At 48.8% G+C, this 23,536-nt stretch overlaps 1 protein-coding gene across 2 annotated transcripts in view; it reads left to right on the forward strand.

Annotated features, from left to right (window-relative positions):
* Nucleotides 1–625: 625 nt before the first annotated feature.
* Nucleotides 626–23,536, forward strand: part of LOC144146986 (sal-like protein 3) — a 181,887-nt gene continuing 158,976 nt past the window's right edge. For both annotated transcript variants that reach the window (XM_077678985.1, XM_077678993.1), the window contains exon 1: nucleotides 626–1,546. In XM_077678985.1, coding sequence (XP_077535111.1) covers nucleotides 1,462–1,546 — 85 coding nt within the window. In that variant the 5' untranslated portion in view covers nucleotides 626–1,461. The remainder of the gene's footprint in view (nucleotides 1,547–23,536) is intronic.

A 23,536-nucleotide genomic window follows, 5' to 3' on the forward strand; every position in this document is an offset into this window, starting at 1 on the left:
GGGGGTATGGGTGAATCTGGACATCAGCATAATCAGATAATGATACAAAACATTTCAAGCAAATTGAAGAGGTCGATCACCCACCCTTTGATCGATCTTATCTGAAATCACCCTTCAGGGTAGAGGTACTTATTTAAGTGACCCGAAAATGATTACAAGTCCTAGAACGGCCTGTGGGGAGCTTTTTTGTTGTTGTTCGAAGTTCGAAACTACGCAGGTCCGCTTTCAAAGTTGCCAGATACCACTAAAGAAATGTTCATTTTTTCACATCAAAGTGTTAAACTGTATCCGCAAATATTATCCAACCCCCCTCCCCCCCGGTTACAGGCCTCACTGCGAGCAAAGCGCTGTAAGCGTGAAGCGCTGTAAGCGGGTGGCGCAGTGGAGAGCGACGTTTGACGAGAGGCCGCGCGGCAGCTCATCGCTCCGGCATTGCGGTCGACCGCCGGGCCGCACGACACCTCCGCGCACTGGCGCCGGAGCAACGACCATCGGCGCGCCTGCGGAACGCCGGCCGCGGAGCCCTCCGGCGGACGACCGTCGGACTCAAAAACGATCGCCTCCATACAGCAGCAGTGAGCGCGCTGGTGCGCGCAGAAATACAGAAACGAAGATGGGGGGCGTTGCGCAGGCGTCAAAGGGTCCCCGCTAGTCATCCAATACGCGGCCGGTTATGACGGCTCCTCGGTTGGTGCCGTGACCGAGGGGCGGCGCTCTCTTCGTCCGGCATCCCCTCCCTTCTTTACTCGCTCACCGCCAGGGCCGCAACGGCGCTGCGGGCGCACCGATCACTCGAGCTCTGCTCGCCGGCGAGCCTCCACCCCAGCTCTGAGGTGTCCCGCCGACGGTATGGCGGGGGCCCCGCTGCGACCGGGACGCTGCTTCTGACCGACACCGCCTGGTCGCCCAGACCGACGCTCTGCCCCGTGGACGCCCACACGCAAAGAAGGACGAAGGATCCCAGGCCACGGACGGGTCCCAGCCGCAGCGGTCCTCCTGTTGCGCGCGCTTCTCCTTTGCCGTCTCACGTGGGCACCCAACGGTCCTGCGCAACTCAATCGCCAAACCCGGCGGGCTGGCTTTCTGCGCCCCGGTAGACTTGACGCCGTGCATTAGGGACCGACAGCCGAATTAGAAGGCCTTGACATTGTGTTTGGGACCCTGCCTCGGAACCTTCAACCTGGTGCAGCGACTTCGCCGTGTGTCAGGTGTGCCGGTGTGTCGCGGCACCTGCTACCGCGCCGTCGGTGAACTCGTGCGCCGCGCTCCGACCCCGGGTACAGCACGGGGCACGGACAAGCATCGCTTGCCGTAGTCGCGCTGGCGAACTAAGAGTGACCCCGTGTGGCTGCCGGCTGCTGACTTGACTGACCGCCCAGCCGGCCTGAAGTGCGCCTTCCTGCTGGCTGCGGGGGGCGCGTTGTTGTCGAGTGTGGTGACGGTACCGCGGTCCAGCTGACTATGTCCCGACGGAAGCAAGCTTGTCCCAGTAGGCACATCGCGTCACCAGCGTCAAGCTCCCTCTGCGTCGGGAATAGCCACAACGGTGAGTGCGCGCCCGTACACACGCGACGTTTCCGCTGTCAGGCCTCGGCGCCTGGCAGCGGAAAGCACGTGATCACTGTGTCCGATTAGACCACACACCGCTCCACCCGTGTATGCAGGCTACGGGCTTTCCGTAAGCGCATTTTTATTATGCTCTTGCGAGTTCTTTGTCGCCGTACTCGGGAAGCTGGCTGTGCTCCAAATCGTCGTAACAGCACTTCGACGCGACGTATGAGCCCGCCTATGACGCCTTTATTTACGCCGTGCTGCCTTACACTTACATACCAGCGTGTCACCGCAGGACCAATAGAAAGTACTGCTCCGCATGTGCATCCGCCTTAACCGCAGCAGAGTAATTCTAATCACCTTAGGCCCGACCTGTGAAACTGAAGTGCTGATAGCACTTTTGTCCTGAGGCGCCACTTAGAGCTCCTGAACGCGACTCACAAATTTTTGGCTCTTGACCCCGTCCGAACGTATTTGATCCGTCGACTGCGCTGTCAGATCGGGCATCAGCAGCTTACAAGAACAACCCACGCTGTGGCGACGTCATTCCACTGCGCCGGAGGTCATGCACTCACGTATGCGTCGCGGTCATATTTTGAGCCTTATAACGTACTACACGCCTTTACTATGTGGGGAATTCTTCTAATATTATGCGGCTGTGAGGTGATTTTTATGTTCGCAGTGTTAACGGATATGCTTTCCTTTACAACTGCAGACTACTTGAAACGTTCTTTTTTTTTACGGGATCTGTAAGAGGGTGCATCTTTCCCCTGCTCCTTTCGTACTAAAGACGTTTTAAGTATCGATGAGGACACAGCTTTCGTCGCACAATTACGGTGACTCGCCCAATAAATTTCTCTTCTGTATTTCTTTCATGTACACACTAAAAGCACTTCCTTCTGTAAGAAATGCAACAGAAAACAAGGAGGCGGGTGATATTGCGTCTTTTATCATCTTGGGTGCACAGCCTCTAAAACGCCTGTCTGTGGTCAAGTTTATACCCTCGTGTTCTAGTCAGCGCTAAAAGAAAACTAAAGGTAGAAAGAAATATGCGTACATAAAGCACGGCCTTTCCGCTTTCCGTTCGCGCTGCCACACAGCATAGGTGGCTATGCAGTCGTACGTACTATGGATGCACTACGTATTTACAGCTCCTGTCGCCAAGGCGCACTATAGGGCGGCGAGGGAACACTTCGTAGCTTGGATTCAACGTTGTAGTGGTAGCGCACATTACCATGCTGGGATTGGCAGCGTTTGACCTGTGACAATGTGGAAGTCCGGTTTCTGCAGCTGGCAGCTATCGCTGGACATAAAACAGCCGCCAAACACTGACTGCTGAGTTACGTTTGCCTGTCTCTTCAGCTGGTGTGCAACCCCTCGTACGGTGCAAAAAACATAGCTCTAACTTCAAAACGTTGCGTGCGGTATATTATCGTGGTTACAGCTTGGCCTTTGGCCCTGGCTTCGTATCACAGTCACGTAAACGTCTGGACCTAAACTATACATAACAGCATGTCACGAAAGCAAACAGAAATTACCTGAGAAAAAATATTTTGCACAGAATGGAAAATGCCATAAGTACAGTTGCGGTACAGGTGAGCGAGGCTATGACACGCTGGGAGCACCGATATCGGCTGGATGACAAATTAAAATTATCGTATCAAACGCCCAATCTGCTGCTGAAACCGTCATGTATAGCCAGGTACTACCAGAGACTGCCCCGTCACTTGCACATCGTTCCTCCCAGCCACAACATCGTATTGTCAAGTGCTATCTGTAGAGTTGCATTTAACAATATATGCTCGCCTTCTGCAACGTAGCTATGCCTTACGGATAGTATCTAAATAAGAATTCTGGACTACCGCTTGGCAGTTTTGTGACCGTGGCTTGCGAAAGTTGACATTGAAGTCATTCTCTTCTGTGCAAAACACCTAGTAAACCCTCAATACTGTCTAGGCGCCGTGATGCGCCTGGTTATCACGTGCACAGTTGCTAGACGTCGTCTTTCGACTTTCACCACTGTTGCCGTAAGCTAATATGTTAAATTGCCCCTATTTACGGTGATTTTTTTTATATTCTATGCACGATTTTGCATAAACCGTGGAAAACTAGCTGCACTACTGCTGAAGAGTACGTAATCCGCGTTACGCAAGGCTGTGGTAAGATCAGTGCATACATTCTCTGTCATTAGTAGGCGTTCATGGTTCGCGCACTTGTCTCTTGGTCGTGGAATAATCGTCATGGAGTTGCACGTACGCAAGGTGCCATTTCTGTCGTTTTGTGCGCTCCCGTCTGGCTCGTGAAACGTCGCAGAGCGACCAAGACCGAGTGCGTGCACCACAGTCCGCCTTCCAAGCATGCATATTTGGCGTCTCAAAAGTTGGGCATTGGCCAGTATACTTTGTATATATCGCTGGCAGCTTCAAACAACTCACAAGCCACTTAATACTTGCGAGTTGTCCGAAGCTGCCAACCATATATACAAAGTATACTGGCTCTTTTCCTTTTGTGCTCATTCTGGCTCTTCCCGAATCTTTTTATGTACAGTGGTTAGCTACTTTGAGACTGTTCGATAGAGCCAAAGAGCGAAACTAACTTCTATTCGATAGCGGCATGTGATGTTGAATACAGCTTCACTGTTAAAGAGAATTCGATCAATAGATTACGCTATTTCCTGTTCCGAATAGGGTCGGTCACGTTTATCGCTGGTCCCGCTCTAAAAAAATTTTGTTCGGCCATGTCAGGAGCTTTACTAAAAACGTGTCAACGGTGAGTTCACACTAACGAGAAAAAAAAAGGAAACGAGATGCTGCTGAGTGCGGAAATGGCTGTGCAAATTTCCTCATGGATACCGGCTAAATCTACGTGCTTAGACTACAAGCACTGAGATTCAGCTGCATCCGCGCTACGTTTACGATTGGTTACTATTGTTGTAGTCAACTGATACTGGAACGCAAACAGATACCATGCTGCGACTGCGCGTGCTGAAGGCTTGAGAATGCGGACACAGGCTGCTGCTTCCCGCTGAATTGGGCCCGTGCCTTGGCTGATGCTTTTTTCTCGCTTCCCGCCTTTATTTCTTTGTCCTTGTTTCTTTTTGCTCTCCAGTGTCTCTTTCACCCGCATCTGATGCATGCTACCGTGCAGCTTCCTCACTGTACCTCCATACCACTGCTTGGCTGCTTTGTGTTGCTGGTTTAAAGCTGTGTTTGCCGGTATCATCACGTTTCTGTAAAGCCGTGATCGCCAATACTAGCGCATTGACTGCCGTTTGTTGTTTAGAGGTGTCAATTGGTGTACCTCCTATGTGGTTACTTAGTGACGATTTTGTTCTCCTAAAATGACGAGATAACATTACAACATTATGTGCTGCGAGGTAACGTACAGACAGATGAACTCTCAGAAAAGTTCCACAAAATTAAAAAAAAAATACGAGCTGTTTTGGTTTCGTTCTGCGGTACTTGCGAAAATGGGACAGCTTAATGCTGCATGAAGATTGATTGTCCCATGGAGTTGCGGAGATGCCATTTGAGTGAGTAATGCAAGATATATAGGCATAGTAAAGAACATCTCCTCTGGAATGGTGCATCCTTCAAGAGCACTTGTATACTTAAAAAAATGGTATGTTTTTTAAGCATCCCCAGAATATCTTCAAGGTCCCTACGCGTCTGCGTGCTAAATACCAAATAGCAGAACTGAGGCTCCTCCGAAATACTCGTATACCTGCTACGTGCAATGTTTGCTTGTTCCGACATGAGCGTACTATCATGTTCACCATTAAATAGCCCCAGAAATAAGCGATGCCTTGATTATTACAATCGTAGTTAAACCGCCTCGCAATAATCCAGCACTGAATGAAAAGTTTAAACACTGGTTATCCGTCCATTTATCCCGGCGGATGCTTTGTTATGGTAGTCTTCAAGCGTACAGCTTTTTTATACGCTTAAGTCGTATGCATTTTTTCGTGGGGCTACTGTGCATTTAGTTACTTCTAATGAGCAGAGGCTGTATTTTCAGTAGGTATGCGGGCATATTTACTCAGTAAAAAAAATGGTTGGGCAGGTTAACTTTCTTTGTTACGCCAGAAAACCGAATTTGTCGTTGCATGCGTTTCATTTGCGCGGCTTTATTTGATGAGTCTCGAATTTTATGTGCTTCAGTTTTATGTTGAAGCGTCGCAAGCGACCAGTTCTGATCCTGAACGAGCGGAAGTGGCGGCTTTCATGTTCAAAGCTGGTCGGTCGCGATACAGTGTCCCGTCTCTTGTTGTTTCTCCTGTCCCGGTTCTGTGCTGCCGCCGACATCTATTGTCACAGAAGTATTTCTTGTGAGTAGTACAGAGGCAGCGTAAGTAAAAATGTCCAATAAACGAACATAATAAAATCAGTACTATTGTTGATCATTGTTCAATACCAGCAGCCTTTTTTTCTCTCGAGAAAAACTTTTATATGTCACGAAACGAACAAACCAATAGAAGCCGTTGTATCATGAAAGATTGCTGCTGATGGAAGAATCGAGTGCACTTGTGCCATCGTAGCTGCAATACACTATGTTCAATCTGTGTGAACTATAGAGGACTGAGTGAATATGCTAGACTCTTATTACTGCCTCCAGACGTTATAACAGTATGTCTAACGCTGGCTGTGTGTACCATTTTTGCTGGGATTAATCTTCAAGTGAGAAGAGTAGTCGAGGAAGTCGGCCTGAAGGAGAATAAAGATTTGCGTGGGTAATGGCCTGGATGCATCGCCTAATGATTTCTCCTGTTTCGGAGTGACCGTAGTTGTTCGCTGTACTCGCATCGTACAACACGGCTATAGCGGCACGAGAAATTGGGGTGAGGCACGCCGTGAGCACACGCGACTAACGTATAGCGTGTCTCGTAAGGTCAATGAAGCACATCTCAAGCCTTCCAGCGCTGCGCTTTAAGTGTCGCTGTCTGAAATGATCCTTATGAGCTGCACCATTGCATAGCCAGGCCATTTACGGCTCGTTCGACATTGCGCCATAATAGCATATTACCTTTAAGGATATTATGGAAAGCTGACTCCTTGTTATCTTCTTTTTCTAGGGGTGTTGTAATGGCGAAATTTTCTAAATCCCAATATTTAATTTGAAAGCAAAGAACTGGCTTCGCGTATCGACACGAGTACCGGGTATTTCCATCCTATGTTATCGTATCGTTCACAACACGCATTGATGTTTACAAGTGTAGGTATTCGTGGACCTCACAAAACGTGATAGGGAAAAACAAACTAGAACGAATTTTCGCGCTTCCACGTTCTCGGTGGGTGTCACTAGCTTGATTAATTCTCGGGCGCTCAGTTTTATGGTAACAACGTGTTTAGCTGTCTTCGACAGCATGCTTGGTAGTCGGTGCAAGCCCTGATGTTTGTAGTACACTCACATGTAGTACATTCGGTCAAAACCAAATATTTGAAAATACGGAATATTAAATTCCAGAATCCAATAGAATAGAGCAGAAACTATTCAATTCGTAATCGCACTGAATATTCGCACACCGTTGCGTTTTCAAACGCTATTACGGTCGTAGGTAACGAAACTGTCTCTTTTGCAAAAGGATGCCTTGCTGCGAGCAGTACTTTCCCGGTTCGGGCTGCAACAAAGAAAAAGAAAGGAAAACAGCTTTAGCTGCAATCAGATAACACGATTGCAGTCGGCGGCTGCTGTAGTTGGCAGCCCGTAGGCTCGTCGGCTGTCGCCAGCACGAAGAGCTCGAGACTTCCGCATGGTTTCTGCTTGCTTTGTTAAGAAAGAGATTTGACTTAACGGCATGAAGGCCGACGTGTATGAAGTATAGCGTGCGCCCGTACACTGTGGGTGACTGAATGCCTCCTTCTAGTTGTCTGTGACAGCCAGCGGTATTCAAAATTCCATCGCATGGATGTTACCCTGCTCAAACCGCAGGTAACTCACGTCATATTACCTCTCGACTAAAGCTGCACCTAAAAACGCGTACATGAAGACCTAAAAAAAGAGTTGGCACGTCCTTTGACAACGCATCAGGACCGGCCTTAGAGTCTCTTTGCAAATAACAACACCTGCGCGCTTTCCAATCATGATTTCTAGATTTTCTTCTGCCGGGCGTGTAACCTATGACAGGGATTCCATACCGGTTGCAAATCTACAAGTACGCATTTGACAGTCCGAACTATCAAAGTTTCATGCAGAACACAAAACCTGCGCGCAACAAATTAGGCACAAACACCAGCTTCTTATGACAAGCATGAACGTATAGGAAAATGCAGTGGAAAACAGCGTTGCGTGTATACCTTGCCCGAAAGTTGGTGCGTCAGGTCTGTAGACCGCGCATACCGTGCATGCTCGCCAAGCCTATAAGGTTTCTGACTTTTCGCATTGCCTGTGCTCGTGTCAGTTACAACTGGACATGCTGCGAGCCCTGGAAAACGCCGAATACATCGGCTGCAGGTTCTCAGCCAGCACACCAATGCCGATTGGAAGTCGTGAGCGGAAACGCAATCGCTGGGAGCCTCGCCTTGTTTTCTGTGACTCATTTTTGCACCGAGCAACGATATCTATAGGATTCTGCTGAAGCGAAAAAAAAATGCGGGGGTTGCACTTGCTAGATTGCGCATTTAGGAGCAATTTGGAAGGTTATTGCGTGCACTTGTTTACTGTTTGTTTGCTAAATGCCTTAAAAATGGTACTATACATCGTTATTCACTTATTAGTGCAAGTTTCAGGCGATAATCATGTGGGTGCCGTGCGATGTGGCTTGTCCTCCCTCTGCTGCGTGGATCCGTGACTATACCAGCCCTTCCGTGGTTGTGGGGCCGACGAAAGACAGGAGCGCCTCATCCGCGCCCTAATAACAGGCCCGCAAAGTGCATGTAAAGTTTGCCCATTTTCGGCGCGCTCCGCCGCTGAGGAGGGGAGGCTGCCGAGGGGGCGCCCTTGTTGCTGCTCCTGCGACGCGGCCGGCGCGGGCACAAATGGGCCCGAACCGTAAAAGCGAGAGTGGTCTTCTCCTTCGGGCCCCGCATAGCGCGTCCCCTCCCCGCCGCCGCCGCCATGTGTAATGATAGTTCCGCGCATAGGCGATGACCGTGTAAACGGGGGGCGGGAAGGCTGCCGGTTAGCGCTAAGTTGAGACATTAGCCAGCCATCTGCAGCGCCACCCCTCCGCAAGCGCCGTTTAATAGTCACACGCTCGGCCTCCACCTGTACGCACACACACACACACGTCCTGGGCGGCTACTCTGGCTCTCGGCTTTTGATTTCGTTTCTTTCGCCTCGCTTCCTCTGGGGCCTCATTTTGATTCGCGTTTGTTTTCCCCTGGCCCATTGAGTTAATTTCGTCCCAAATAGCTTTTGGTGTTAAACACCAAGAGCGGCCACCCGGCAGTGCATGAATATAAACAGCAACGCTTCTTTGACAAGTCAGTTCTCCTCAGGTGCTTCGCCTCTGAAGCCGGAGCCATCAAACAGCGGTTCCTGGTCATTTTTCGAGATGCTTCACCGCGGAGTCTTGCGAGAATGTGGTAGCGCTGCACTTCTAGAAATGAGCAACTTGTATGCGCGCGTATCAGTGGGTGTATCAAGAAGCTTTTAATGGTTTCATTGCTTAACCATTACCGTTCAATATATAAACATCGTTTCTGATGCCATGGCATCTCAAACAAATATTCTCGTGCGCAGGCTTCCACCACATGCTGAAAATATGCCTGTACCCGAGTGTCACCATGTGTATATATATGCACGTTGTGCGTGATTTTTCGTTTTTGCTCCGTGGTTTTCGCTATTTATTGACCGAAATATAAAGCAAAAATAGGAATCCCATGTACGGAAGTAGAAGGTCATTCAAGAAACACCGTCAGAAGGAGACTAAAATGCACGGAAAACAACGGTGTTTACTTATGCTTCGGTTAGAGGTACAACCTTCGTCGCAATACTTAATAGTAAGTCCGACGAACAGACTGCCTTCCATGCAGACGGCGCAAGTCTCGCTGTCTTTACACGCGTGCGTGCCTCTCTCTCCCCCCCCCCCCCCCCTTTTTTTTTTTTTGCGGTCATTTTTCCTTGTCTCGCGCAGTAGTTTTTCAAAATCCATATCTACGCAGACTCTGCTTGAAGCGAACCGGCTTGCAAGGCCGCTGGAGTGCGTGTACGAAACCTTTATTTGGGGTTGCTTAGGGTACTTCAACCTGCGTGATACTTTATTTCACTATGCAGCGAATGTTTAGAGGCTTAACTTATTTCTGAGCTCGCATAAAGCAACAGCTGTACGCGTGCACCATTGATCAAATGATGACCCAGCGAAGCCAGCCATAATTTCTTCGTAGGATCATATAATTCAATGGACAAATCGTAAGAAGCAGTTCACCCTTCTTCTAAAAACGAATGTAATTTTTCCCTTTTTTATTTTGACGAGGGCAATCACAGCCCCTCTTCCGACGAGGGACAATGCCGTGTCACCCGCTTCCCAATGGCTTGGGGAGGAGATGTGAACTTCTTTTCTTCCTAACGTCAACATCAGTGGGCACCATTCGGGTACGTGAATTGGTCGTGAACTGATTTCGAGCAGCCATAAACTTATTCTTTAACTGCTGATGGCAGCGACGATCGTGATTTACCAAGCCCCATGAGTGGGTATGGGCTGAACGAAAAAGGGGGTGAAGTGTGATCACTTCACTTTCTCTTCATTTTAGTGAGTATCGTGGGAATTGTCATGGCCACTCCTGAGGCCGGAACCTTTCGGCCACCATATATGTTATTATACCTATTATTATTATTAATATTATTATTATTTACAAGATACTTAGATTGCCATGAGGGCATTTTTGTAGGGGGGACATGAAACAGGTACAAAACAGAGGAGACAAATTTCATTTGTTTTTCATTTATTTCACCCTCAAGGCCAGAGGCGTTACAGATGGCAGTTGGTTACAAACACACACAAAAAACAGATCATACAATGCAGCAAAAAGGTAGTGTATAACAGGTCTGTGTGGTTCCTAAAGTAACAATATTAGCTAAAGTTATGGGAAACAGGGATGCTTTTCAATGGCGGTATTGGTCTGGGAAGGGGGTTCCAGTCATATGCTGTGCGAGGAATGAAAGACTGACAACAAGATTTTGTTCGGCAGGACATAATTGCAACTTTATGACGGTGATCAATGCGGAAAGCGCAGAAACCAAGATGGAATGCAAGTAGGGATTGTGATAGTATATTCTATAAAATAAACAAAGACGAAAATACTGACGACGAATGTATCAAATACATTCATACACTTTTTTCAAAAGCACCATTTCATATTGGTAAAAAAAAACGAACACCACATTGGTCATAAACGGGAGAAAAAGATATCGTTGTTTCGTATGCTAATCAATTCCTCTGACAAAAAATTTCAGTCACGTATTGTTCTTGGAAAAAAAAAATAATTAGCAAAAATGTTTGTTGTGTGGGAATACTCGAACGACGCGGTGATATGTAGTTTGGCTAGAGGAGATACTTTTTTGTGTCGATACCGGTGTTATTATAGTAATGCAGTGGAAAAATTTTAATCTTATTTTTTTTTACGTCTGGGCTGTAGTGGTTCCCAGCTCAGGGTAGCTTTAATCGCCGAGATGCTAGCAAAATGGTCATAACTGTTAGTAACAAAACGCGGGGCCTGGTTTTGCAGCTTTTCTAATCTTTCTATAGATACTCTTGGTGTGGGTCCCACACTACACACGCATAATCAAGTATAGATCGGACATGCATAAAATACAGTGTTTCTTTCATTTCTCTGGATGCATCATTAAGATTTCCACGGATAAAATATAACATTCTACCGGAAGAAAAAGTGTTTACTCCTTATGTGTCCGCACCTCACGTTAGTGAGGCGCGGCTGAATCGGCTGATAACAGCTTCATAGGAGCCATTGACGCATTCATCTTTTGGTGGCAGCTGCCGTCGCTACTGGCCGATATTACTGGGTGGATATGTGCGGATTCATGAGGGTTTTTATTTGTTATGAAAGATGCCGGTAAAAGTGACGCTAGCAGCTTCGCTATAAAAACCAGGCCCACCTCATTGCTGGCGCATCAACCCACGTAAGAGTCAATATGGACTAGCAACGTTATTTGGCGCTGTCCAAGCCTTCGAACTTTTAACATTATTCTTCTTAGTGGTTGTTGTCGACTTCGTTGTGGCTCTTGCACAACTTGTATACGTTGTATACGTGCTCACGACCCGATGAATGCCGTTCAGCGGACCTGCTAGGGTGTGTCACAGCCGTCGCCAGAAAATAGAACGAGCAGGACGGCAAAAGGGAAGCGACACTTAGTGACCAGTGACAAACTACCCATGCATTACACCATCCGGCCGTGCGTGTTAGCAGCGGTTAGATTGCAACCTGTAAAGCATGCTTCACTGCGAGCAGAGTCTTAATGAGGGAAAGCAACCTTCGTGGTGGAGAAAATGATGGAACTGGGCGTACAAAGCAAAAGGCAATTTTTGTAAGAGCGTTCGTTTCAGCTATTTGGTGGTGCTTGTAAACAAAGCTCATGTGTCACGTACCCTCTGAGTAGATTCGTCGGGAAGCTAGATGCAAACCAAAGCAGAGTTATCACAGCATTTAAACACAAAGCAGGTTTTAATCGGCCAGTTTAGGGGAAACTTCCACGATGGAGTTAGTTTCTGCGAAGGGAAATTTTGACATCCACCTGAAATGCACTCAGGATGATACTCGGCGCGCGGATTTACATAGCGTCCATCAGAAAAAAAAAAAAAATAAACACGAGGAAACACTCGGCATGTCTTCAATTCCCATTAGCTATGACTCCTCCCATAGCATGCGCATTAGAACAATAAAAAAAAAAGCACAAAAAAGCGCGCGAATCAGAAATCCCGCCTCTCGGTAGGCCTTCAGCTTCTGTGAAGGCAGCGTCACAGAAGCATGGATAGTGATTAGGCAACAAGGCAGCGAGTCCGATGTCGAGGTTGCAGCCCATGGGAATCATCAGCTGAAAACTCGCCGAGAAACCTAGCCAAAATAAACGCGTTCGAGCTGTCATGTCATCCGAATATTTTGTTTTGTTTTTATCGAAAAAGGTGCGCCCATAAGTTTCCTACCCGGGAGGATGGCAGGCGAGGAGACACCATCTCTTCGAAATTATTTACAGCCTGTCTAAAAGGGGTGTTAGGACGGGAAAACTCTAGAATATCGGAGCAACTTGAGATTTGCGGATGACATCATCGTCTTATTGAGTAAGCACAGACAGGACTTACAGAGCACGCCTCACGAGCTTTACTTAGAAAGCTTAGTTGCAGGGTAAAAAATAAGCACAAAAAAAATCAAAATTTATGGTAAACAAACGCCCACACAAACACCCCCTCCAAGTAGGCAGTGGTGATGAGCCCACTTCAAAGAATTTGCCCGTACTTTTCGATCTGAAAGTTGCGCGTTTTATGTCCTCCGCGGCTGTAAACCAAGTTTCTTGTTTAGTTGCTTCTATTTTTTAAATCATTCGGCATTTGTTGGGTTCCAGCGTCTGTATTTACCTAGTCATGGATAGAGGAGCCACTGCTTTAAATACTTTAATGATGGACGCTTATGCGAGTTGCTCTGGGTATTCACCATGGGAATGAAAGACGCATGAAGTCTTCCTTGTCCGAGACGAAAGTGCCGACTGTAGTATTATAGAATAACGCCTCGAGATTCGCGATCGCTGCGCCGCCTGCCGCCGCTTCTCCGCGGCGTTTGCGGGATTAGCGCTGCGTGGCTGATAGGTGGTCATGCAGTGTTTAGGTTTTCTTTCGCTTCTCTTTGCCTTTCCGCGCTCTAAACAACTTGTTATGGTGACGTCTGTAAGCTAACTGCACGTTTAGGGCACTTAAAAAAAACAGCTGCGTCTTGGTAGAGCGCTCTAACGCCAACAAGAGCTACCCGGGGAGGCGGTTCTGCGCGCTTCTTGGCCGCTCTTGCGGGCGTCGGCGATGGCAGCAGCATATCACCGCTGTCACCTTCGAACACGTCAGCACAAGTGAATTCTATTTGTTGTCGCCTCGTTTAGACCTGATATTGGCACTGTAAAAGGTTGGTTCGTTTTGCAGCGCGGACAACAAATGCGGCTTTGCTTCGAGTACGTACGTCGTAGAAAAATATATTTCGGGGATGCGATAACCCAATAGCTGACAAAAACTTGTGCCTTTTATGGGAATATAAGCCACGCGAAAATATTAAGTACGGAAAAGAAAATGTTAAGTCAGATATGTGCCCACTCATGCCTTATAGTAAGAACCAAGGTATATGTTAATGAAACCACGGGAAAATGAATGGTCTGCAAGTAAGGAATAAATATAATAGTACGGGAATAAAAAAAAAACGAGTGCAGCTTCTGAAATGCTAAAGACGTTTGTTTGAGCAAGGTAGTATTCACCAGACCAACTAGATGCGAAATGCACTGATATTTCGCTAGACATGGGCGGGTGGGGGGGGGGGGGGGGGGGGGATGAGGAGGAGGACGCTCAACTATCGTTGTTTACAAATGCGGAGCGAAATCAACGAATGAACGTTTTAGTAATCACACACACAAGCTGCGTGTTCACTTTTCGTTTGTTTTTCGCCTTGAAAAACGGCTGATCACTCGGCGGACTCATTTTTTGAAGAATACTGGGTAGGCAGTTCACAAGCGATACGAGGTGTCGTTGGAAGAGTTGATTGATTGATTGCAGGGTTTAACGCGCCGACGCAACGGAGACGATGAGGCACGCCGTAGTGGAGGGCTCCGGAATAATTTTGACCACCTAGAGCCTTAACGCGCGCCGAAATCTCGTACACACGGGCTCGTTGGAAGAGTGTCGTATCTGATAAGGGTCTCTGATTTCGGTTTATGCTAGATTCTGCAGTCTCCCTGTGTCATGACTCATATGACGGTGTTTCGAAGAAGAGTTTGGTCACGGACGCGGATTACTCTTTAAACCCATCTTCGCGCTTCTCGTGGAGGATAAAATGAATCACCTCGCTCGGTACAAGACGACCCAGCAATAAATTTGTCGTCGTGTGCTGACTCCGGAGTGTAATTTTGCATTATCCATCGTACTTCTTTGGTACAATGTTTGTGAAATTTATGCCGCATTAGCTTGTTCATGGTACTGATCAATATCTGATATGTGATATTGGCAGGCGTAACTTGCGTGCTGTCAGGTATGAGTGCTCCGCTAGAATTTGTAAGTGCACAAAGTCGATTTACATCATAGTGTGTATGGCCGCATACGGAGACACTCCCACTAAATTTCAGGGCAGCGGAATTGCAATCAGCTGCATGCAAATGCTGGCTTCGGGACGCCGGCCTGTGACACACGCCTGGCGCTCATATAGATCTCACTAATATCGCGTCATAAACGTTTATACTCTCGTGAACATACCACGCTTGCAAACAGAGTGCCTGCTCCACGTTATTCGGTATTTCGAACGCGGACAAACGGTAAATCGCTGTCTTGAACGAGCCCCAAAAGCAACGGCGACAGGGGGGAGCGGGCCGGGGACTCCCGCGCCTGCTTTCGAAACGGGCCGCTAGGGGGATTTCAGTGGCGCCCCTACAGGCCGCGCTCGAGGCGTATAGAATACATGCATCTTTGATCAAAAGCCTGCAGTAATGCTTCGCGCATTAAAATTGAGTGAAGGAGAAAAAACGCGCACGACTTCGACGTTTACCATTCTTAATGCCAAAGCCATGCACATATGTCCGTTCCCGAGCTCATTCCACTAAAGCTTCTGACAAAGACTTGCCGCGATTCCCGACTTGGTCTGCGCTTGACTGACACGCAGAACTTGAGTTTATGTACTTTACACATTGTGCCGTCAAGGTGTGCTCTCATCCAAAAAACGAAACAAAAGAAAGTTGCTTTACCTTGAAATGAGACAAACCAAATTAAAACCAAGAATATATGGCGTGGTTTATAACTGAACTACCGGAACTTAATCGCTCAAGATGACCAAACGACAAATACCCAGCTCGCACTATAAAACCAGATTACGGGCGTAAAACTCGCTATATACTTCGGCGGATAAATATAGCGCGCAAAGAAGTTCAAATTTCAACCATGGGCACACTGGGGCGAAAATTGCTTAGCCGAAGATAGGCGTTGACGTAAACAAACATGTTGCCGACACCCAGGCGCTGCCCATGCCAATGCACTGATGTACATACCACACTGGTCCTACGCCTGCCTGTCAATTTCGGACGCTCGCAATACGGACTTTGTAAAAGCGCGCCCAGGGAAGAACATTTCACACAGCTGTTCTTCTAGCACCGCCATGCGAACTTTTCTAGCGTGTCTCTGCAGCATCCTGAATATCTCTGTAGCACCGTGTGGTTCATTGAGACGCGTGTTGAAGTTCACATTCCAGCAATTCGAGCGTGTTCCTTCCTTTCGAACAGTAGCGTGGCCGCTATCGTTTGCTGTCTGCAGCTTTCGGGGCTGCAACGGGTCGCACGGTAAGTGCTCACGTTCACCGTCAACTTGCTCCAGCAGCTTCGTTTTCAAGCGGAACATTTTGTTTCACAAACTGACTTCAGAAGCAGCCTGGGATCGCCGGAGCTTCACAATTTCTGTACAGTATTTAGTATTGTAGCTTTTGCTTACTATATCCACGGGACGTAAAGGGTTATATTTGATTCCGCGTATAAATTACAGCTTATGTCCAGAACCACTTGCACTTGCTCCTGCCGGAGCTGCTTTATGCAGGTTGCTCGTACACGATGTACGGTTTATCTCACGTCAACATTCCCCAGTGCTCTGTCGGAATGTGTGTTTAGTCACGCGGGCGGGAAATTTATACCGCTCGATTCCTATGCGCTGGCCGACTCGGCGACTTAGTGCTAGCCTGCGTCCATAAACTCGCGTCGTGATTCAGGGCTTTGGACGGCGTGTAGCGCCACCCGGGCCATGAAGTGGAACAGCATCCGTTCGAGTCCCTCAGTTTCTGGCAGCCCACAGTGGGTGTACTTCTTGGTTAACGAATGCGGATTATACTCCATAAAAGCATGCATGCTACACGTATGTGAGACGTTAGAACTAACGAAAGGTAGATGCTGCATGCATTATCGGAAGCTCTACTGTATACTTAGTAAAAGGCAAGTGGCCTACCAACATTCATAGGTCACCTCACGTTAAACTCGGGCCAGCGGTTAATGAGAACCAGTTCATCGCACCACCGAGCCTCGTTTGCAGGTCCAAACCAATGGCTGTTGGGGCTGCGTTTATTTCACAGTTACATGCGGCGAACTCTCATTGGTATCGTTCAGGATGTATACTTGTTATTAACCAAGACCTCGAACAACAGGACAGTCGGGCCAACGCTTCGGCAAGGGACCTCACAGCATGTTCTCCACAACTCGCAGGAGGACCAGTTTACGTCATTGGAACGTTTCGCTTGCAGATGTGCGTTCTCTTTACATTTACATCGACTAGCAAATTAAGTTCGATATTAGGGTTTAATGTACCGACATGACAGGGAGGCGATAGCGGGGAGGCATGTAGTATAGGGCTACGAGCTAATTTAGACCTCGTACAGATGTGTCACGTTCGACGGAATTTCGTACTTACAGGCGCTTTCGTATTTGAACTCCAATAGAAATACAGTCTCCACACCCGGGAATCGAACCGGCCACCTTGTCCGTAGCAGTGCGCCGCCTTAATACTGCGCTAGAAAGGCGGCTGGCTGCACGTAACTTGAGCAACACGTTATTCCTTTACTTAAGTCAGCAGGTATGTCTCGATGATTTATTCCTGTGGCCGTGGTTCAAACCTGGCGCCTAATTTTGCCCCATGCCCAAGTCACATTAATAATGGTTATATCTATGTCATTTTATTTGGCGGGTTATTTATCACTGCCGTTTCATGCGTAAGAATGTAAATTAACTTAGCGTGATCGTCTTTCTTATTCCATTAGATCTCTTGTGGCGGCGTCGGTATTCGCCGCATTTAAACTGTTGTACCGTTCAAATTTACGCATCTCACTGGAGCGATTGATAACAATAGGATTAACTGCCCGATTAGAAGCGATGAATCGGGAATGAGTGATCATCTTACTGAACGAATGGAATCGAGAGACCCGCTTCGCCAATAGACACCTCAGCCCGCGCACCAGGAAGAAGAGGGCACATAGGGTTCAATGCGCTTGGCGAGTTTCACACCTGCTTTATTCGCGGCTGCCTGCGGAGAAAAGGCCTCCGCACACCGTGAACGCTGTCCCAGTCGATAATTCTTCTCTACTGGCTTCAAACTAGCGCTACGTAGCGGCAGCGTGCATGCGTTCGCAACCCTGAACTAGCGTTACGTCGTAATAAGAGAATGCGAAGGAATGCCTGCATCGGCCGTCAGGTTATTGCGCAAGACGAGCCGGATTGTTTTGAATAAAGCCAATTAATATTCCTCTCTGTGTGGACGCCGCCGCCGCTGCGGTTTCACCGCGCGGCGGCTGCGAGGCCGCTGGTCCCGAGTTTCCTCTCCTCTGGCCCCCCCTCCGCCACCCGCTGGGAAAACAAATCTTCTCCATTGGTTCTCGCCGCATGACTCCCCGTCGGTTATGGCGCAACAACTCTTACCAAATGGTCGGCCTTACGAAACCGCGCGCATGAAGAGCGGAGGTGAACAGCCTCGCACTCATATTCGTGTGCGCACGCCAAGACGCGCTGCTCCCTCCGCGGCCTTTTTCGGCCGGGGTTGCACGGCGCGTGCGTGTTGCGTGTAAGGTGCGTGTTGCCGCCGATGGGGGTGAGCCCTCGGACAGACGCAGAGGGGATTGTTTATAGTCGACACCTGGTGGTCGCATCTACAAGTTGTCTCAGCTCCGCTTCTGCGGAAATTCGGCTCAGGGTCTAGCGGAGAAGCGAAACATCAATTCCGTCCAGTCGCGCCCGGACTGGACAGCAAGCTGCGATACTTGATTTATGCCGGCCTGATAACTAGCGCTCTCTGCTCGCTTAGTGAAGGGCGCTACAAAGCGACATCTTTAGCAGCCTATCGGGTGTTTCTCAGCAAATCTTTAGCACACGACATATGCAAACCCTTTACTATTGGACAGAGTGAAAGCGCACAGAGGCTGCCGGATCCCGAACAGCGCGCACACACCAGTTGAGCGATTTCGATCAGCTTCCCCGCCGACGGCGGCGCGCGCGTCGGGGGCCATGCCGGATGCGCGGTCCTCCACGTGACGCAAGGTGCTCGCGGCGGAGCCCTAATGGGAATTCATAAAGAGCAAAGATGAAGCCGGCCCCTCGCACGCGGGCGCTGCGGGCATGCGAAAAGTGCTCTCCTGACAGCTCATTAAAAGAGCCGGACCCGAAGCCATGCGTCCTCGCGAGGATGCGCGGCGTGCACGGAGCTTTACGCTCATAATTGTTGAATGCGCCCGAGAGGGGGCGGTTCCCCGTCCCTTGCAGATGGGCGAGCCCCGGCCGGCCAGAAAATACACGCACGTGCCCACCTGATGAACGGCGTGCCTCGCGATGGCCGCCGCCGCCGGTTGGCGCGAGCTCGGCCACTTGCACGGCCAAGCCTGCCGACGCCGCTGCTGGCTGCGGGAGCAAGCAGCTGGGCGCAGGATTCGGATTCTCTGCTCGAGGGTCCCGCAGAGCTCGAGGGTCATTGCTGGAGACCTGCGTGCCCGGACGAGAAGAATGGTGACTTTCTGAATGAACGAAGAAAAATACCGTGGAACCAATTTTCTTTTTTTTTTGTCTCATCAATGCATCTTTCTCCGCATGACTTCAGAGACAATATACTCAGTGATGATTCAGGCAAAGCCATGACTTGCGCCTGTGGTCCCGGGTCGACCACGCCCAGGAAACTTCTCGGACACTCTAGATTTATCTTTAATGCAGTGCCTCCCTACCGTCTACAAATGGCCGCTTATGCGTCGAAAGAGCAGCAGTCCAACATAGAATACTACTTCATGCATAGTACCTCGGAGGCATCGTTCAAGTTCAAATTGTGACTGCGTTCCAAAGCTACACTTCGGCGCGGCGTAGGGGAGGGCTTCGGTTGGCTACAATTTAAACCAGCTGGGCACCATTGATTGATTGATTGATTGATTGATTGATTGATTGATTGATTGATTGATTGATTGATTGATTGATTGATTGATTGATTGATTGATTGTAATGGTATCTCCCTTGTTTCGGGCTGATGTGTGTCATATCACTGAACAACCCACCCATATTATACTACTGGTTTAATTCTAGCGCTGCTACCAAGCAGGCTCAAATTTAATTTTGTCCGTTGCAGGTGGTAGCGTAGTTGGGCTTTCTTCCCCTCTCTTCCCTTACAGCGTATTATCTCGGGTTACAGCGCCATCTCCTGGTGGGACACGTGGAGAAACCTCGGCGCTGATGTTCATAAATAGAGCGGGAGATTGGCCAGAAGGCTATGAAGGTGCTCCTCGGTGAAACCCGGGTTCCGAATTCACGTTCTTATAGAGCATTTTAACGCGAAGGCCACCGGAAAGTGTCAGTTTCTCTGCAAAAGTACACCTCTGAAAACATATCAGCTAGGCTCAGTCCGCACACTCTCAGATGTCCTATAGAGCTTATATAGCTAAAGTCGCAGATGGCGCTGGTCTTTGCAGTGTGTGCGATGTCTACTTATGAAAATGTAGGCGACATTTGTCTCCCTAGTCGTGCAATACTTTCTATGTCTCTGTCGAAAGTTGGCCGCGACCATACATATCTGCACAGTGAAACGTAATGTGTTGTGGCTACCGTGCGGCAAGGTGTGAATACAGATGGAGGGATATTTGGAAACACGTCTTGACAAATGCCAGTCGGTGTTGTGCACAGGGGTAATGTGCGAAATGTTAGTCAGGAAATCGAACGCTGCATTGCGGCACTGGCCAACATGCTAATATAGATGTGCACAGAAAGGGGACACGCCTTTTGCGTTATATATGGTATTTTCCTTGGCAGCAGAAATGCGGTTTCGCAAATTTTGTCGAATGCAAAAGACACCGCGTGCGTGCTGATACCCCGGCGGGAAAAAAATCCTTGCTTAGTTCGAGGTGGGGAAAAAAATCAACAATACGTGACTACGACAAATCACATCACTGCGTTTTCTTTCCGCTTTTAATATCGGCCCTGGCGGAGACACTCAGGCATTGCGAAAGAAGGCAGGTTTGCCACGCATTTAGCTTCATCAGGACCACTATATGAGGCCGCCCAGACCCAGCAGACTCGTCGCACGACGAACCTCGCAGGCTGAGACGAGAAGGGTCGGTGCGAGAGAGAGAGCGAACGTCACTTGAAGGCTGTGCGGCGGGGTCTGAATACCAGAAGGAATATCCAGTATAAGAGCAGTACAAACACATTGAGGCGGAGAGGGTCGCATCGGTCGGCTCCCCACGGCGCATGCGCAGTGAAGCGGGAACGGCGTTTGGCCCCTGCCTGCCACCGCGTCACGTGTCAACATTGGCTGCATTTGCATAATTGATTGCGAGGCGCGCTTCGTGCGTCCACTCCCTCGAGCTAGGGCCGCGTGCAGCCGGGCCAACCTGCAGGCCTGCGCGCTTAGTGCCGCCGCGGGATGAAGGCCCCCGGTGGTTGAGACCGGCAACTCCGGCTCGCTGCCTCTCGTGCGCCGTGTTACAATATTTCCTTTATTATTCAGGCTCCTTGTTCGGCGAGCAGTAATTCCGCGAGGACGTTCCGTCTGCGACGCTGGCGCACGTATGGCGGCGGCAGCCCTCACGTGCGCCGAATGCCGCGCTCCTCGGGCTCCCTCGATGGGAGCCTTGTATTGTTTTATGATTATGCAAATTTCACGCCCCCTGGGCATCTGCCGCTTTCGGCTGACGGTGCGGTAGCGACGTTCATTTCGCCCCCCTCCCCTCCCGCTGATGGAGCGGCAAGTGCAATTCGAGCTTGCCGGAGTGGAAAGGCGCCTCCGAAGAAGACCGCGCCAGCTTACCGCATTTAAGACTACCACCCTTTTCCCCAGAGCGCTTCCTTCGCTGAGTTTGCGTCGGTCACGTACAGCGCCCAGAATGGTTGACTCGGCGCACTTGACGTGAACTCTCCATAATCACGTATTCTATTTCGCTGTCTAAACTTGTTACTGGTCTTCATGCTAAACAAAGTGGTGTTTTTGTTGGCTTCCCGTAATATAACTTAAGCGAACGCAAATTGAGGCCGGGAAAATCACTCTACAACCAAACGGGAGTTCGAGTTTCATGATCTTGGATACACACAGAAAACAAGCGCTGTAAAAAAACACAGGACGAGGCGTGGACGGGACAAGCGACGGGACAAGTGTGACTATGAACCAACACGCCCAAACCTTTTCCCTTCTTGGATACGTGACAGGAAGCTTGCGTAAAACTGGAACTGAGCTGTTCGCGGCCATCGCTTCAACGTGCGCCCACAAGTTGTTGTAGTCATTGTGAATCTGGGGCGTACTCAGGTGGGAGGGAGGTAGGGGGAGGGTGGTTCGGTGTCGAAACACCCCCCGAAATTTTCTGATCGCCGCATCTCCCCTCCTTTCCGCCTTTTTTCGTCCACACTATTTAGAGACCGCATCGATATATTAATGTCTAAAAATAAAAATATAAATGACAAAGATGAAAAGAATAATGGCAAACATTGTTTGGGACAGGTTCTCTTTTTGCAGTTTTTTTTTACCGATGGCGTATAGCACCCCCCGAAAAATATTTCTGGTTGCGCGCCACTGTTGTGGATTATGTTTGTGGTGTATTTTGTGCAAAGTGACACTGTGAAGATACAAGTACTCCATCTGGTCACATTCTTGTACTCATGCAAAAAAAAAGTGTTCATTAAGACGATAAAAAAAAGTATCTAGAACTAGGTAAGAAAACCATAATGTTTCTAAAAAATGTATGAGGTTTAGGACCTGGAACCTTTTGTTCGTACAGTGCAGACGCGTGCGGAAAAAAGTCTAAAATAAGCACTTGTGTTTATCATTTGCAAATTTATCAAGGATAGCAAATATATGCCGTATATTCAGTGCTGTGTCACAAAAAAAAAAAAAAACTTTTTTTGTTTTCGCACTTATTCGCACTTCAATTGTTTTGTTTTGTTTTGTTTTGTTTTTTTAATTTTGGGGGTGTAAGGTGCCGAAGCCACACTTGGGCTACCAGGGGCGCCGTAGTCGAAGGCTCCCGATTAATTTCGACTACCTGGAGACCTTCAACGTGCGCCGACTTCTCGCCACATCATTTTTGCTTTCCGCCTCTATCAGAAAAGCGGCTACCGCGTCCGGGAGTCGAACCCGCCTCCTTGGACTCAGCAGCACAACGCCTCAGCCACTGAGCGACCTCGGCGGTGATTTTTGTTTTCTAGTTTAGTTTCAGTTAACAGACCGCGATACTTAGAACGAGAAAGTGGTCGTAGCGTCTTCAGTACGTTTCAGCGGGCTCGTTCAATCTCATATATGAACTCGGCCAAAAAAGAACAGTCCGCCGCTATTTTGTTTGCGGTGAATTAATCGAATCCCGCTCGCGCTTTCTTGCTTTCGTCGGAGAGCGCATCGCCATGGCAGCACTATTGGACCACCAACGCCTGACTCGACGGTACCCGCAGCTATGGACCAACATGCATACGTCGTTGCTCTTTTCACTGCTTTAGGCATTGCTTCAGTACTCATATTTACTATTTGTGCTAATCTTAAACGCTTCCCTGCCCTGAAAACAAAGGTAGTTGTCGATCTGACTGTGTCTGGAACTGCCGCAAATGATCCGGTCGTTGAAGCCTTTATTGAATCATATAATAATAACCGCCGACTACAAAGGAAGCTGACTGACTCGTCGATGAGGTTCGTTGCGCATCAGTCAGATCTTTCGCTAGAACTGAAAGCCGGATGCGCTGAGTTTTTATTGATGCTGTCATTCTTCTCGTCGCTTCTGGAGTGGCCGTTGGTTGCTCAGAGTATACCCCAAGTATACGGCGGGCTCGTCTCTCGCGCCTCCTGATGTCTCTGGAACGCGTGCGGAGCGCGTTGATTTAG

The sequence above is a fragment of the Haemaphysalis longicornis genome, unplaced genomic scaffold, assembly GCF_048455015.1.
Source record: "Haemaphysalis longicornis isolate Haplotype H1 unplaced genomic scaffold, Haemaphysalis longicornis Haplotype H1 scaffold_1, whole genome shotgun sequence".
Classification (NCBI taxonomy): domain Eukaryota; kingdom Metazoa; phylum Arthropoda; class Arachnida; order Ixodida; family Ixodidae; genus Haemaphysalis; species Haemaphysalis longicornis.